A 15,871-nucleotide genomic window follows, 5' to 3' on the forward strand; every position below is an offset into this window, starting at 1 on the left:
AAGAGTGGTCCAAAATTCCGGGTGAGAGGTGTCAGAAGCTTATTGATGGTTATAGGAAGCGACTGATTTCAGTTATGTTTTCCAAAGGGTGTGCAACCAAATATTAAGTTAAGGGTGCCAATACTTTTGTCCAGCCCATTTTTGGGGTTTTGTGTGACATTATGTCATATTTGCTTTTCTGCCTCTGTTTTATATTTGTTCCAATACATACAAAGGGAATAAACATGTGTATAGCAAAACATGTGTTAATGCAATACCTTTTTTGTGTGAAATACTTGATTTTCAGGAAAAATATCAAGGGTGCCAACAATTTCGGCCATGACTGTATACATACCTACCTCTTAGTGTAGATCAGCCAAAAAATGCTTAAAGCGGTGGTTTCCACCTTTCACAGTGGTTCTTCAGCCTCAGGTATGGTATATGGTTACTTACATTAATCCAAGCTGAACCAATGTAACCTGGAGTTCACCAAAGCCTTCCAGTTCGGTGGGGGTTAATAGAACTTAGGAATCAGTAATATACACCCATCAAGAGTGCTCACCCTTTCCAACCCCCTTCCATTCATAGGAACTGTACTATAGCTGCTATGACTGAAAAATAATCTATGAACGGAGGATGGGTGGATGATTGAAAGGTCTGCCTTCTCCATTCATAGAAGCTATAGTATGGCTTCTATAAATGAAGGAGGGGGAAGGAAAGGGCAGGCATAGTCGTCCCTCTTGATAAGTGCCTGTCACAGCTCCATTGTCTCTCAACCTCTGCCACACTGGAAGATTATAGTGGCCAGGGGCATCAGAGGAGGAAGAAGGAAGAATTCAACTAAAGCAGGGGCCTGTAGCACAAGGGGCACATCACATTCTTTTTAACTAAATCTAGGCTTTTAAATAATTTCCAGGCTTCTGCATTGGCGGGTGCTCTGGTGCATCTGACTATGCAGTCCTGCATATTGGGAGCCCATATCTCGGGAGTTCAGACTGAGGTTATGAGGCTAATCCACACCATTTGTATATCCACCCTATGGGCTATTGCCCTACACTGGAAATCTCTCACAGTACCATTGGCCTCTGTTCTGCATAGAGTTGATGCTGTGATGCTCATGGAGAGAATTCATTACACTTTACTGGACAAGATGCACTTATTTAATAGAAAATGGGAAATTTGGAGAACTCATAGACATTTACTACATGACTAAGGAACACCCATCTTTGGATTGATTGAATTACTCTGTCGGTAGCTGTATAATTCTGCCTACCTCTCTATATTGCTCATGTACTTAACTTCTTTTCTTTCTTTTTCTCTTCTCTTCTCTTTTTCTTTACTCTACATGATTGTACTTTCTGAAATGTACATTTCAGTTGTGCCTTGTTTCTGTTTTACATACTGTTTGAAGCTCTAATGTCACTTTACAGTCTATTTCTTAAAAAATAAAATCATTTGTAAACAAAAAAGAAAAAATAATTTCCGGGCACACATTTCTGAAGAGTTGCATAGAAGCAACTACAGCCTCGGGGACAATAAAAAAAATTATACTTTCTTTATGGTATGCATTATTGTTTAAAGTAGATCTCCCGCCAATAATAAGATAAAAATGAATAGCCTATTAAAGATTTTTTTTAAATCTGCTTTCCTTGCAATATTCATCACTGCTGACTCTGGTTCCTTCTTGCTCCTCTGACTGTGGGGCAGAAAAGCATGTGGTTGGTTGCTAAGGACGTTGGGCAACCAACCACTAGAACTGTCAGCAGTAGCGACGGGCAGGAGGTGGGCCGAACAGAGCAAGCAGTGATGATAAAAAATAAAATACATCTCCAGGCAGCAAGGACAGTGCCGGTAATGGACATTTACTGGCAGTTGACAACACTGCCCAGGCCGCATGCTGAACTATTACGAGCTGCATGCGCCCTTCGGGTCATGAGTTGGACACCCCTGCTCTATCCCTTCTCTACAGGGACTGAAGGAGGCTGGTACCAAGTCATCCTATGCCAACACTGCTTACATTTTCCAGTTATAATATCAGGACTATACAACAACTGGAATGCTAGATACATAGAAGTCACATCAAAAACCTTCCTTACTACCAGAAATGCACCTTTTTGATGGGTTTGCTACCTAGCTTTCTCCTGTATTTCCCCTGCTTCCTGTAACCGCTGTGAGCATTTTCAGCACCTTTCCCAAGGCTTCACATGATGCACATATGGCTTATTAGAACTACAGATGCCACGTTACCTTGTGGCAGTAATCAGTGTGCTTACTGACCGCTGTCAAATTTGGGATAGGAGAGGAGTGGATTTTTTAAATATTCCAAAAGTTTTTATTATAATTGAAATGGGCATAAAGCAACAATAGAGGAGGAGTTTTGATGTGAATGACAAACAAACAAAAAATAGATTTATTAGCAGAGTTTTGTTTGCAAAGTTTTTTATTACGTTTTCTGTGAACAAATAAAGCACGTTTAAAGTAGATAGAAAAGTACAAAAAGCCATCAACTGGTCAAAGTTTCAAACAAGTGTGTCATAACAGAACAATATACAGAAATAATAATAGTCACTGAGTGCTGAGTAGAGAGCCAATGTTGAGGTCCTTCCCAACTTAAACGGTTACTAAAGGCTAATTTTTTATTTATTTTTTTTTAATTAAAAGAACAAACATGTTATACTCACCTGCTCTGTGCAATAGTACTGCACAGAGCTGTCCCAATCCTCCTCTTCTTGTGTCCCCCACCAGCGATATTGGCTCCTCCTTTATTTAGTGTGTACCCATAGCAAGCTATTTGTTATGGAGGCACAGGGTGTCTGCTCGCTCCCTGCTCTGTGTCTGTGCAGCCATGCTCCATAGACTCACACAGTAGGGCTTAGTTCCACCCCCCACTTCCACCTCACTGCATTTAATTTAATAACCAATGGCTGCTGCTGACGCCCGAGTCCTGTATAAGGAGGAATAGAGGGGAGAGGAGATGCAGCCATGAACAGCTCTGGATCTCTCCTCCCCTCTCTTCCCCTTCACACAGGGAAGGGAGAGGACAGATAAATATGAAACATTGTTGACCTTAATGCAAGCAATGCATTAAGGCAAAAAAGGTTTTTAGCTTTAGTATCACATTAATTAGCTAACCCTGAGGGTCTGTTATCTCCAATATCATGCGGTCTAATACTCAGGAGGGTGACAAAACCTTTTCCAATGATAATGCAAAGTCTCAAACAACCATATGTAGGTCAAGGGGATTCCTCAAGTAAACTGGGATCAAAGAATCTATGGTAGAGAAAGAAAGGAAGAAGAGTAGAGGTAAGGGCAAGCATCCAGATGTTTCTAGTTCAGTTAGTTTTGTTCATCAAATATTGGATCCAAGGGTCCCTTTTTGAAGAATGTCAGTCTGTCATGTAAGAGCGCCAAAAGGTATTCATTGATCATGACCCAAGATATCTTTGTCTTTAATAATTCAAACTGAACTATTGGAGACTTCCACAATCTAGCAATAGTGATTCATGTCGCTTTGAATATAAATGTTATCAATCTCTTTGTGGGTTTCAGGGCTCCCTTTACTGGATGGCCCAATAGTGCTTGTCATGGGGATTTGGTGAAGTTAACGCCAGTAAGAGAGTTAATAAAATTATAAGTGCGGATCCAAAATCTTTTGACTTTTGGCCATGTCCATCAGACATGGTAGGCTTAACCTTCCTGACAGAAACCTCTGAAGCAGAGAAGGGAGGCACTTTGGACCCACAAGGCTATTCTAACCTAGTATTTTACCATAGATACACTTTAATGATTGCAGTGTTGCACTAATTTATATCTTTTATATCTAAGTTTTTTTAGCATTAAGTTACAGAATACACAACTTTCCACATAATAATGTAGCACTCCTACTCTCAGGGTGCTTAGGGATGACCCCCAAGATAGTGTGGCAGGCTAGAATTTAACTCTTAGGGCAGAATCCCAGGCTTATGGCGAGATAAAATAAAGTTTGTATGACTGGCCTTTAAATCTTTTTTTTTATATAGTTATATTTACAAAGTAAGTTCTTGAGGGCATAAAATATTCAAAAATGAACAAAATCACTCAGTTCTTCTAGTAGCAGTTAATACTGTTTTTGGCCCTCTAAGAACATCCAAGCAAATTGCAATGATCCTATGAGAGCAATCATGATTTGTGGTTAAAGTTCTAAAGATCAAGAGATCCTCCTTTCTCTAAGTAGATTCTATTCCCTTTGATCCTAATCGAGCAGTCACAGGAAACCTGAATTTGAAGTAATACGATCTTGTTGCATTGTCCACTGACAGCAGCTTCTCCCAAGTTTTCCAGGACACTGCAGCACAGCAAACTTCTCTAAAGATGCAGGCAGTCAGCCTCCTGCTTTTGAATGTACCCTTCAGCAGGACAATTAAAACTCCCTAGGCTTTAGCATAGGCCCTTGCCTGGGGTCAGGTCAGAAGTAAACAACTCTTCTCACTGTGGCATCCACAACAGACAGAAACAGGGGCGGACTGACAACTCATGGGGCCCCCGGGCAATAGGGGATCATGGGGCCCCTGTGTTCTTGACCAAACTCAAAAAAGCCTAAGAAAAAGGTACCATTGGCATCTCATGCAGCCCCCCACTGATCCCGGGCCCTCGGGCAGTGCCCGAGTTTCCAAATGGTCAGTCCGCCCCTGGACAGAAGCCTAGGAGGAAAGACACTTTTGGAAGGTTTGCACAAAATATTTATTACCTTTCTTTAGGTCACACCACTGGATCAAAACCCTCAATGACTGGCTTGGGCAATAAAAGATTTATAACTCATAGATTGTTACTTCTACAATGTATACTCTAACTATAGGAGAAAACGCAACTGTAGCAGGCAGGAATAATCAATGTCATGAGCTTAGGAGAAACCTAGCAAACACTGAAAATGGTTACAAAAAGGCTGATTGCAGCTAACTGCAAAAAAAAAAAAAACAACACTGGAGGGGCTCCCAGGTACCAGGGGGGACTGACCATTTGGAAATTTGGGCCCGGGGTCAGTAGGGGGCTCCATGAGATGCCCCTGGTACTTTTTTCATAGGCTTTTTTGAGTTTGGGCAAGGACACAGGGGCCCCATGATCCCCTATTGCCCGGGGGCCCCATGAGTTGTCAGTTCACCCCTGCAAGCTACAGATCGATGGCTTCTCTATTGGGATCTATAGAGAAAACTTGTACATGTGCAACATTCTGTGGTCCATGCCAGTTCAGGAACATGATTGTAAAAAAGGTTTAGACCATGGTGAGTGAAAGGGTTTGCTGGCTGAGCTGTAGTCTGTAGAAGGGGGCATGAGTGGGTGAGGAGGAGTAGGTTGGAAAAAACATTTTAAAAAGTAAAGTTACCCTTTCAGCACAAAATCAGAGATGTTTTCACAATTCCAACTTCCAGGAAATTTTCAGGAGAAAAATAATGTATGGTACTCATAAAACTAGTAAAGTGCTGAACATCTGGGAAAACAAAGACGGGGAACACACTGGAAAAACTCTGGGTAACAAAGTCAAAAGAACAATACACTGCACTTACTCATTGTATTGCCTTAGATACGGCCACATATACCAGTGGAGATCCCTTTGTGACTGCCTTCGCACAGTAGTTTGATGGTGTGGTATTCCACATGGGCAGCACTAATGTCCTTGGAAGCTGACTCTACCAGGGGACTATGTGAGATAATGAGTTTCAATTGAGAAGTGTTCCAGGCAGGAGGAGAAGTAGAACCGCAGCAAAAGTATGAAAATGAAACTTTCATGGAACCGGCTACAATAAAGCAGAAACTTCACTCTCTAAATCAGCATTGACTATTGAACCTTACACTACTAGCATTAGTAAATAGATAAGAAATTATATAATATTTACCTGTTTTAAACTTTTTTTTTAATATTTGCATCACTTCCTAGTTTCCAGGCCTAAGCCAAAATTAAGTTACATCCCAAGAGTCTCTAGGAGAGGAGGAGGGGTGTTCTCAACTAAGCACACGCTCCTGCTTACATGCCTATGGTAAGGGCAGATGGATTCCAGGAAGTAAATACTACATGAAGCATCTGCCTTACTCAAGATGGCCATGGCCAGAAATGCTACGGGGTGTTTTTCAAAGTGATTTCTCTGAAAAGTAAACCATGGAGACATGGATGGATGGGGGAGTTTGCTTTGAATATTAAAAATAAATTAAATAGCGTTTTTGGTTTGTGGTGTTCAGATACAGTGTAGTTCTGCTTTAAAGGATAATTTCACCTTATGTAACATGTTACATGTTACACCCATATTGAGGGTGTAACATGTTGAGAAAGGACAGGCCCTTGCTTCCCCCCCCCCGATCCCCCATTGTGACAGCTAGCTGTCACAATTTTTTAAAAACGTGGCCGTGCAGGGGTCTGCCCGAATGGCCGCATCACTCATTCACAGTATTCTGTGAATGGGAAAACTACAAGCTCTCACAGCCTTTGTGGCTATTGGCTTGTAGTTCTCAATGAACTGCCATGGCACTGTTGAGCACTGTGGAAGTTCATTGATTCTTCCTGTCAGGGTGTATCTGTTTGCCCCTCCAAGGTACGAGCACAAAGATACACTAACAGGTCTGCAGGCATCCTGATCACTGGTGCAATGTTTCTCCCAAAATAAAAAATAGTAAGTGCAGAATTTTTTACCAACAAAAAATGTGCATTTATTATTTTTCTTTAGCATCTTCACACCAGCGCCTCCTGGCCCTTTAAGGGGTTTCAGACGCCGGGAGGTGGGGCGGGGTTTTAGGGTCATGTGACTGCCGTGATTTGCTGTCACGGTGGTCACATGATCAGAAAAGGTCCCGATCGCAAGGGGAGATAGGGACCTTTCCGTGAGACAACAACATATGTGCTGGGAGCGCGCAGGGCACACACTCCCAGCACATATGTGTTTTCAAATGGTACGCAAATATGCGGCAGCTCTGCGTCAAGGCCCAGCCACTGGAAGATCGCATATTTGCATATGGTTGGCGTCAAGAGGTTAAAAGTGAACTTGCTCTTTAAGGGCCAAATCACAGTTTTGTGTTGTAGTAATATTGTTGGTGCAATGTGGTCCCATTCATTTTAAATGACATCCCAGCACACCTGCACTGTAGCAAAGAGCAACACATGGTAGTGCTTTGCCATACATTACAAAAAAAAGGGTCATGTCCAAAAGTGGATATGCTGGGTATTTTGGCAGCCAATTCTAAAAAAAGGGGTCTGTCTTAATACAATGGATAGTAAGCTCACTATGTTACTATGACATTGCACAAATGTTACTTTTTGGTTACTGAATACTGAACAAATTTAACAGTGGATCATAAAATGCTTCCTATAGCAGTTGCCAATATATTTTTTTCTCTTGTTGTGCTGCAATAAAAAAATTCTGAATACTTCTTACCAAACCTGGGGCTTTGGGAAAGGTCAGCTAACCATCATTGTATTTTTGTTTTTATAGGTGTAACAGTGTATTCCGTAGGTGTAGCTTGGGCACCTCTCGACGACCTGAAGGACATGGCATCTGAACCCAAAAACTCCCACACCTTCTTCAGCAGAGAATTCCCAGGCCTGGAGCAAATTGTTCCTAGCATAATCCGTGGAATCTGCAGAGATTACCTGGATTCACAGAAGTGAGGTCATCTGACAAAATATCCCCCAAGAGAGCACTGGCAAAGATGCAGTTTATAGATACTGGAGAAAATGGGGGGAAAGAAAGCAAACAAGCAATATGCAGTACCTATAGACTACAGAAACGCACTGCATTTTCTTCTTTGCTAAATGTGTAGAATATAATCTTTATTTTCATCCACTTTTCTGTTTTTTTTAAGAACATTGACACAGTCTTGTTCTACGTAAGGGAATATACAATCACAGGGAGCTCAGAATGTGTTCAATCCTATTTCCCTTAATGGCAAATAAAATTCCAAATTCAGATAGCTCCTGCTACAGTATGCTTTAATAATTGACATCATTCATCCAATAGGTCCTCCAAAAGCTAATGATCTGTACCATTAAAGCTTGAATAAAAACTTAGCAAGTGCACTTCTATTTTTTGGGGGGTTTCTCCATCATACAATTCTATTAAAAACGAAACCTTTTTGCAGAGCACAGGATTGTGGATGACCCTGCAGATGGTCCCACATTTTAAAGCGGAGTTCCACCCTTTTTTTAATGTCCCTCTGTTAATACAGTTCCTGTGGTGTCCTTCACGATTAGGATAATCATATATTGTTTTGAATTTTCCAAATACCTGTAAATAAAGTGCAAAGATGGCACTTCCAGTCCTGGCCACCTAGGCGATGACATACAGTTGCAAGAAAAAGTATGTGAACCCCTTGGGATTACGTGGAGTTTTGCATGAATTGGGCATAAAATGTGCTCTGAACGTCATCTAAGTCACAACAATAGAAGAACACAGTCTGCTGAACATAATACTACACAAACATTAGAAGTTGCCAAGGTTTAATTGCACATAACATGTAAACATTCTCAGTGCAGGGAGCAAAAAGTATGTGAACCTTTGCACTTAATAACTGGTTGACCCTCCTTTGGCAGCAATAACCTCAACCAAACGTTTCCTGTAGTTGCAGATCAGACCTGCACAATGATCTGGAGTAATTTTGGACCACTCCTCTTCACAAAACTGTTTCAGCGTAGCAATATTCTTGGGATGTCTGGTGTGAATCGCTCTCTTAAGGTCATGCCACAGCATTTCAATCGGGTTGAGGTCAGGACTCTGACTGGGCCACTCCAGAAGGCGTATTCTGTGCTGTTGCAGCCATTGTTTTGTTGAATTACTTGTATGCTTTGGGTCATTGTCCTGTTGCATCACCATCCTCTGCGGAGCTTCAGTTGGCGGACAGATGGTCGTACGTTTTTCTGCAAAATGTCTTGATAAACTCTGGAATTCATTTTCCCATCAATGACAACAATCCGTCCAGGCCCTGAGGCAGCAAAGCAGCCCCAAACCATGATGCTCCCTCCGCCATGTTTTACAGTGGGGATGAGGTTTTGATGTTGGTGTGCTGTGCCTTTTTTTCTCCACACATAGTGTTGTGTGTTCTTCCCAAACAACTCAATCTTGGTTTCATCTGTCCACAGTATATTTTGCCAGTAGTGCTGTGGAACATCCAGGTGCTCTTTTGCAAACTTCAAACGTGCTGCAATATTCTTTTTGGACAGCAATGGCTTCCTCCGTGGTGTCCTCCCATGTACTCCATTCTTGTTTAATGTTTTCCTTATTGTAGATGTGTCAACAAAAATGTTAGCATGTGCCAGAGATTTCTGTAGGTCTTTAGCTGACACTCTGGGATTCTTCTTTACCTCATGCAGCATTCTGCGCTGTGCTCTTGCAGTCATTTTTACAGGACGACCACGCCTAGGGAGAGTAGCAACAGTGCTAAACTTTCTCCATTTGTAGACAGTCTGTCTTACCGTGAAAACATGAACTTCAAGGCTTTTGGAGATACTTTTGTAACCCTTTCCAGCTTCATGCAAGTCAACAATTCTTGATCGTAGGTCTTCTGAGAGCTCTTTTCTGCGAGACATGGTTCACATCAGACAGTGCTTCTTGAAACCAGTAAACCCAATACAGGTGTGTGTTTTTTAAGGGCAGGACAGCTGTCAGCAACACATCCAATATCATCACACTGATTGGAGTCAAGGTTGGCTCACTCCTAGCTCCAATTAGCTCTGGGAGAAGTCATTAAGCTAGGGCCTCACATACTTTTTCCTGCCTGCACTGTGAATGTTTACATGTTATGTGCAATTAAACCATGGCAACATCTAATGTTTGTGTAGTATTATGTTCAGCAGACTGTGTTCTTCTATTGTTGTGACTTAGATGACGTTCAGAGCACATTTTATGCCCAATTCATGCAAAACTCCACGTAATCCCAAGGGGTTCACATACTTTTTCTTGCAACTGTATGTAGGCAATTTGCAATGTCTCCTGGGACGTCAGGTCCTGTATCCCAGGAGTCCTTTGGATCCCTAGTTGCTGACTATCGCATTAACTCAAAACCGGACATGATGCGAATGGGAGGAGTTTGGTGCCATTTTACCGGAGTCCTATCTGTGGGGAGGAAGTGCAACAGCTATGCTGCGGACTAAATATTTTCACTAAATCAAATTGTTAAATTAGTGTTGCGGGGCTTGCTCTTTTGGCAGACTGTAGTTGCCTTCCCCTGTGCTGTTTTTATGGACAGGTTGCCATAATGGGGTGGGAACTTCCACCGTCCCCACCATTGTTATGGCAACCTGTTGTATACAAATTGCGCCAAGCAGTATCATTACTGCGCAGGCGCAAGATTGAGAAGTGCATGTTGGGATAGCCTACTCCCGGAAATATAGACCTGCGGGCTTCAGATACCCACATCCATCATGGCGCCTGCCTGCTTCCGAGATCAAGGTAAACTACTACTTATTTACAACTAATAAGCAGGATATCACAAATAACTTTATTCACTTATTAATTTGAAAGATTAGACAGGGTCAGCTTTTAAAAAAAAATGTTATGGGGACTGGAGCTCCGCTTTAAGAACTGTAATGTTTTAGAGCAGCATACTTAAAGATGCCCATTAGGTGGCCAAATTGCACAAGTAAAGCTTCAAAAAAGTAAGATTACATTTTTACAACAGAGTTTAGTAACCTTGACAGATGAGCTACAAATTACCTTCATAATTAAGATAACAGACAAGAAAAGGTAAAATAATGTTTGTAATACAACTGATATTTTGGTAAGGTTAACATCCAGTAATAACTCATGTGATTGTTGATTTGTTTGTACAGAGTTGCTTTTCATTGTCATTCTCATAATTACATCAGTATCTACATATTGTTCTACTGTTTATGGGAAGCTGTACCTGTATAGTACATCAATGTGTGTGTATATATATTTATATATTTGATAACTGAAGATTGATGTATCAGACCAAAGCACACAATTTTACATCAAATAAATGCCTTGGCTTTAACATCCGATGTACTTCTTTAAAAATTGATATATGAGGACTTTTGTTAAAATGAAGCATATATGAAAGGTATTCAAACCAGACATTACATACCAGCCTCTGTGACCAAGCCCCCGAAGGGCAGGGCAAAATGCGTCAGGGTCTAGCCAGAGTGATGGTTGAGGCCAGCTAGAGCTTACATCGCTTTCCATTGGCTCCTGGGGATCGGTAGAGCGGCGCCCACCCCTCTTTATGTTCAGTATGTCTCTGATATGACTCGGTACGCTCCCCTCTCTCTGCTGGCGGGGTGATTATACATTCTGTCCAGCTTAGAGGGGTGCCACAAGCTTGCTACAAGGTCTATAACATCAAATTTTAAAAGTAAAGATCGTGGCTAAAAACAGATGTCACAAAATAACTGCTGTAATATGAAAGTAGAATTCCAGGATTCACATAACTTTCATTAAATAGTTCCTTTGGGTCAAGCTGGCCTAAATTAACTATTTACATAACTAAACAATGTGGCTACTCTGCATGCTATGATATACTCTGTGATTGCCAACAAAGGATTTACCACTAAGTACTAAGTCATGTTTTGTGAAGGGGATCAAATACTTACTTCCCTCATGAACATGCAAATCAGTGCGGAATTTGTTAGACATGCATTTCTTTTTAATTTTTGTTGCTATTCTATCTCTCAGTGTGACAATACACCTACCATTTGATTTTTATCTTTCAATAGTTTTATTGAAAAATTAGTATACACAGAAATAGAAACATTGCCCACCTACATGGTGAGTTTGGGTGAATAAATATATTCATAAAAAATATAGGCACGTGAGAAAACATTAGTCGATGATGTTGTAAACAGGAAACACCATCCACACAGGGTAGCAAATGTTCCATCAGTCAGTAAACATAGGCAGTTTCATATAGATATTTACCAACAATAAGAAAACCAAAAAAAAGATTAAAAATAGAAGAATCGAAAGGAAAGATCCAGGATAAGTCAGAAAAGAAGGGGGAGGAGGAGAGAGAAAAGAAAAAAAAAAAAGGGGGAAAGAAAAGGAAAAAAGGGAGTGAGGGTCAGCCGTAGTTCTATTAAGTAATAGAGATATATCTGATCCATGGTTCCCACATTACCTCAAATTTAGAAGTATCATTATTGACCATGTTCGAAAGTTTATCATTTATCATTATCCAATTAAGTTTTTGTTTAACCCCGTCTAGCGCAATTAATGATTGTCTCCAACATCTAGCTATGGTAATACGTGCCGCTAGTAAGAGGTAAAGAATTATTTTAGTCAATTTTTTGGGAATGTCAGCGGGCAGCAAATGAAATAAAGCTACTTCCGGTGATCTACGCATATTAATTCCTGTTACCGAGTAAATGAAGTTAAACATTCGGATCCAAAATCTATTCACTACCGGACATTTCCACTAGATATGGATCATAGTGCCCTCTTGTCTGCAGTGTCAAAAGCAATTAGGTGATACTGATGGATACATTTTAGCAAGGCGTGTAGGATCTAAATACCAGCAAAGTAGTGTTTTGTAATTGGATTCGATAAGAGCAGTATTAATCGAAATCTTTGATAGAGTATGGGCCGTATTCCACCAAAGGTCTAGATCTAGTGAGCTATTCAAATCCCTTTCCCATTGAGTCATATAAGATAATTTAGTGAGTGGATTGACAAGGGAAGCATAGATAATGGACAAACGGCCTTTCAGCATCCCAATAGCCCCACAGGAGATCTCTAGAGGAGTGAGTGTGCAAGGTTCTACGAGTAATTTGAGTTTACTAGTGATAAAAGAGGTTGATGGTAGCGGAACAATTCACTGGAGGGGATCTGATATTTGTCAAAAAGCATTGGAGAGAACAAGGACAAAGTCCATCCAGGAAGTCTCCATTACGCAGTAAACCCTTATTCATCCACCATTGAAATGCACATGGTGATAAGCCAGGAATAAACTCAGGGTTACAAAAAACTGGAGCTAATGGGGTATGTGGAGAGCAGAGAGGTTTGCGTGCCCACCATCTATCCCACACCGTTAACGAATAAGACAACGTAGGACATAGGATAGGAGGACGCAATCGACTAGGGAGCCACATAAGAGCGCCAATAGCGTAAGGATGGCAAGATAAGGCCGTGACGCCAACCCATTGAGGAACCATTCAATTTTTAGACTGATCATTTCTTTGTGAGTGGGCAAACATTCAAAACCAGCAGGGGATCGAATACTTATTTCCTTCACTGTATAGAGGTGCACACACCAGACCAAAAAGAGGGACAACTAAGACTACATGAGGGACAGGCCCTCCAAAATGAGGGACATTTGGGAGCTTTAATGTTTGTAATGGTTGATGTGTTCAATCAAAAGGGTGGATGTTGGCTGGTTGAATCAGCCACTAGGTTCTTGATGACTCTTGAAGATCTTCCAGCTGAGCTCCTGCCTTTGCTCCCCCTAACAAACAAATGAACAAATTTGTGAAAACACCTTGTAATATCTGCAGCAGGTGGTTTGATCTGGGAACAAAACATATCTGGATCTGAAAAATACCTGGGAGTGGTTAAATCCATCTTTTCTGCCTAACATTTACATTTTTATATGTGGAGGAATAGACTGTCCACACCTGCATCTACGTTTTAGGAGACAAGTGAAACTTTAAGGTAATAGGAACTCCAGATTCATCAAAATTTACCAAATGTGGCATACATATAAACCAATACATTTTCCTGACTATTCAGAACCAAATTAATTACAGGCACTGTGTGTAGATTGCAACTGATAAATCAATGCAAGAGCTGTGCATCAATCTCTCTACGCACAGAACCCACTAAGCCCTAAAACATAGCTTTTATTCATACGCAGCTAACAATAATGTATGTTGCCAAACATTTTAACATCATAAACCTGCAGGTGGATGCAGGGAATACAAATTCTGTTAGGGGTATTCAAACTGAGTTATCCATAAAGAGAAATATTCCCTTACTTATGTCCAAATACTGGTCATATTAATGAGTGCTTCCAATACCAGACTATTTTTCAGTGTTACCTTGCATTCCCTGCATCCACCTGCAGGTTTATGATTTTATCATTTTGTCAACATTATTTTTAACTGTGTATGAATAAAAGTCATGTTTTAGGGCTTAGTGGGTTCTGTCCAAAAAGATTGGTGCACAGCTCTCGTATTGATTTATCAAAAGTGACATACAGGTGAAGAGTGCTGTAGGGATTGTAAGGGATTTCCGGCAAGAAGAATCGCGATCGGGAACGCGCATTCGCGAAAGAGATCCCGCAGAAGAATTGCCGGTTGTGCGCAGGCGAGCAGGAATGCGCGATCGCGCACACGTGCACACGCACGGCGAAGATTGGTCTTCAGCTCCCCCCGTGTCCTGCTAGTTCCTGTGCGATTCCTTTGTTGCTGACCCGGCTTGTTCCTGACCCGACTCCGATAACTCTCCTGCTCCTGGTTCCTGACTTCGGCTCTGCTCCTGACTTTGGCTTTTCCTTCTGATTCTGTACCGCGCTGCCCGATTGTTAATGACCCCGGCTATCCTGTGACTCTGCTCCTGTCCTGTGTCCTGGCTACCTACCTTGCTCTGCTGCACATCGGGCAATCCACAGAACCTGCTCTGTCTATTATTATGGTGCCCAAATCAGAGGATACTCTGACTACCAAGGTCATCACCTGCAAGAGCCGCAAGCAACAACCACTGGTGCTCTTGTCCCCCTGGTCCCTAGACTCCCTCTGTTCCAACCTCAGCAGGGTCAGGGCTAGTGACACAAGTGAGGCCGACCTCGTCAATTCAGTCTCCCATCAGGTACGTGACAGGGATGCTGAATTCTTAATCATGACATGAAAAAACCCCTGGTAAAGAATTGCATGGGAAACAGGGGTTATTACTGTGACAAAAAATGTGACTGGGTTCACTATCATGAATAAAAAACATTTATTAAATTTATAGAAATTTTAATTTAGACAAAAATTACCACTATGTCAAAATGAAAATACCCAACTATATAGGAAACCACATTTTAGCAGGATGCACGACAAACATGCATAACAAACACACAAACTATAAACAGACACAAAACTAAAATTGTCCAGAATATCAATGCACACTGGGATATATCTTGCCAATATGCCACAATGATGAATTAAGACAATGTCTAATGACTATGATATTATCACCTGTGTGCATATTCCTTGAAAACTCGCACTGGGAACCTAGGATGGTAGTCCTACAAAACCTAATGATAACAGAGGCTCTATCAGGGGTATCCTTTGTAGCCACCAGTATTGAACAGAAAGGCTGGAAAACCCCCTAAAGGGAATAACCAAGGAGACCCATGGATATAGGTAATAGTAGGCCAGTCCTTATGTGGTGTTAGAGTAACATGACACTATACAGTTTCAGAGGATATCCTAATGAAGATCATCAATTAAGAAAGTCAAGACATGTAGGTCACAGCAGCATTCAAATATAGGTACTTGGGAGTCCAGACGATTTTAATTTTGTGTCTGTTTGTAGTTTGTTTGTTTGTTAGGCATGTTTGTTAGGCATGTTTGTGTCTGTTTGTAGTTTGTTTGTTTGTTAGGCATGTTTGTCCATTTAAATTGTGGTTTCCTATATAGTTTGGGTATTTTTATCTTTAATTTTTTATCAAAATTAAAATTACTATACACTTAATAAAGATTTTTTATTCATGAGTGGGACCCAGGCACATTTTTTGTCACAGTAATAAGCACTTTTTCCTAGGCAAACATTTTTGCCCATGTTCAAGCTCTGTCATATTGGATGTTGAGCATCTGTGAACAGTAATTGTCAAGTCTTGCCACAGATTCTCATTTGGATTTAGGCCTGGACTTTGACTGGGCCATTCTAACACATGAATATGCTTTGATCTAAACCATCCCATTGTACCTCTGGCTGTATGT

At 41.1% G+C, this 15,871-nt stretch overlaps 1 protein-coding gene across 1 annotated transcript in view; it reads left to right on the forward strand.

Annotated features, from left to right (window-relative positions):
- Nucleotides 1-8,008, forward strand: part of COCH (cochlin) — an 85,615-nt gene extending 77,607 nt beyond the window's left edge. The window contains exon 12 of the mRNA XM_089691177.1: nucleotides 7,434-8,008. Within this exon, the coding sequence (XP_089547303.1) occupies nucleotides 7,434-7,609 (176 nt within the window). The 3' untranslated portion in view covers nucleotides 7,610-8,008. The remainder of the gene's footprint in view (nucleotides 1-7,433) is intronic.
- Nucleotides 8,009-15,871: the final 7,863 nt, after the last annotated feature.

Source organism: Staurois parvus, unplaced genomic scaffold, assembly GCF_062004578.1.
Source record: "Staurois parvus isolate SC_StPar_1 unplaced genomic scaffold, SC_StPar_1.0 ptg000553l, whole genome shotgun sequence".
Taxonomy (NCBI): Eukaryota; Metazoa; Chordata; class Amphibia; order Anura; family Ranidae; genus Staurois; species Staurois parvus.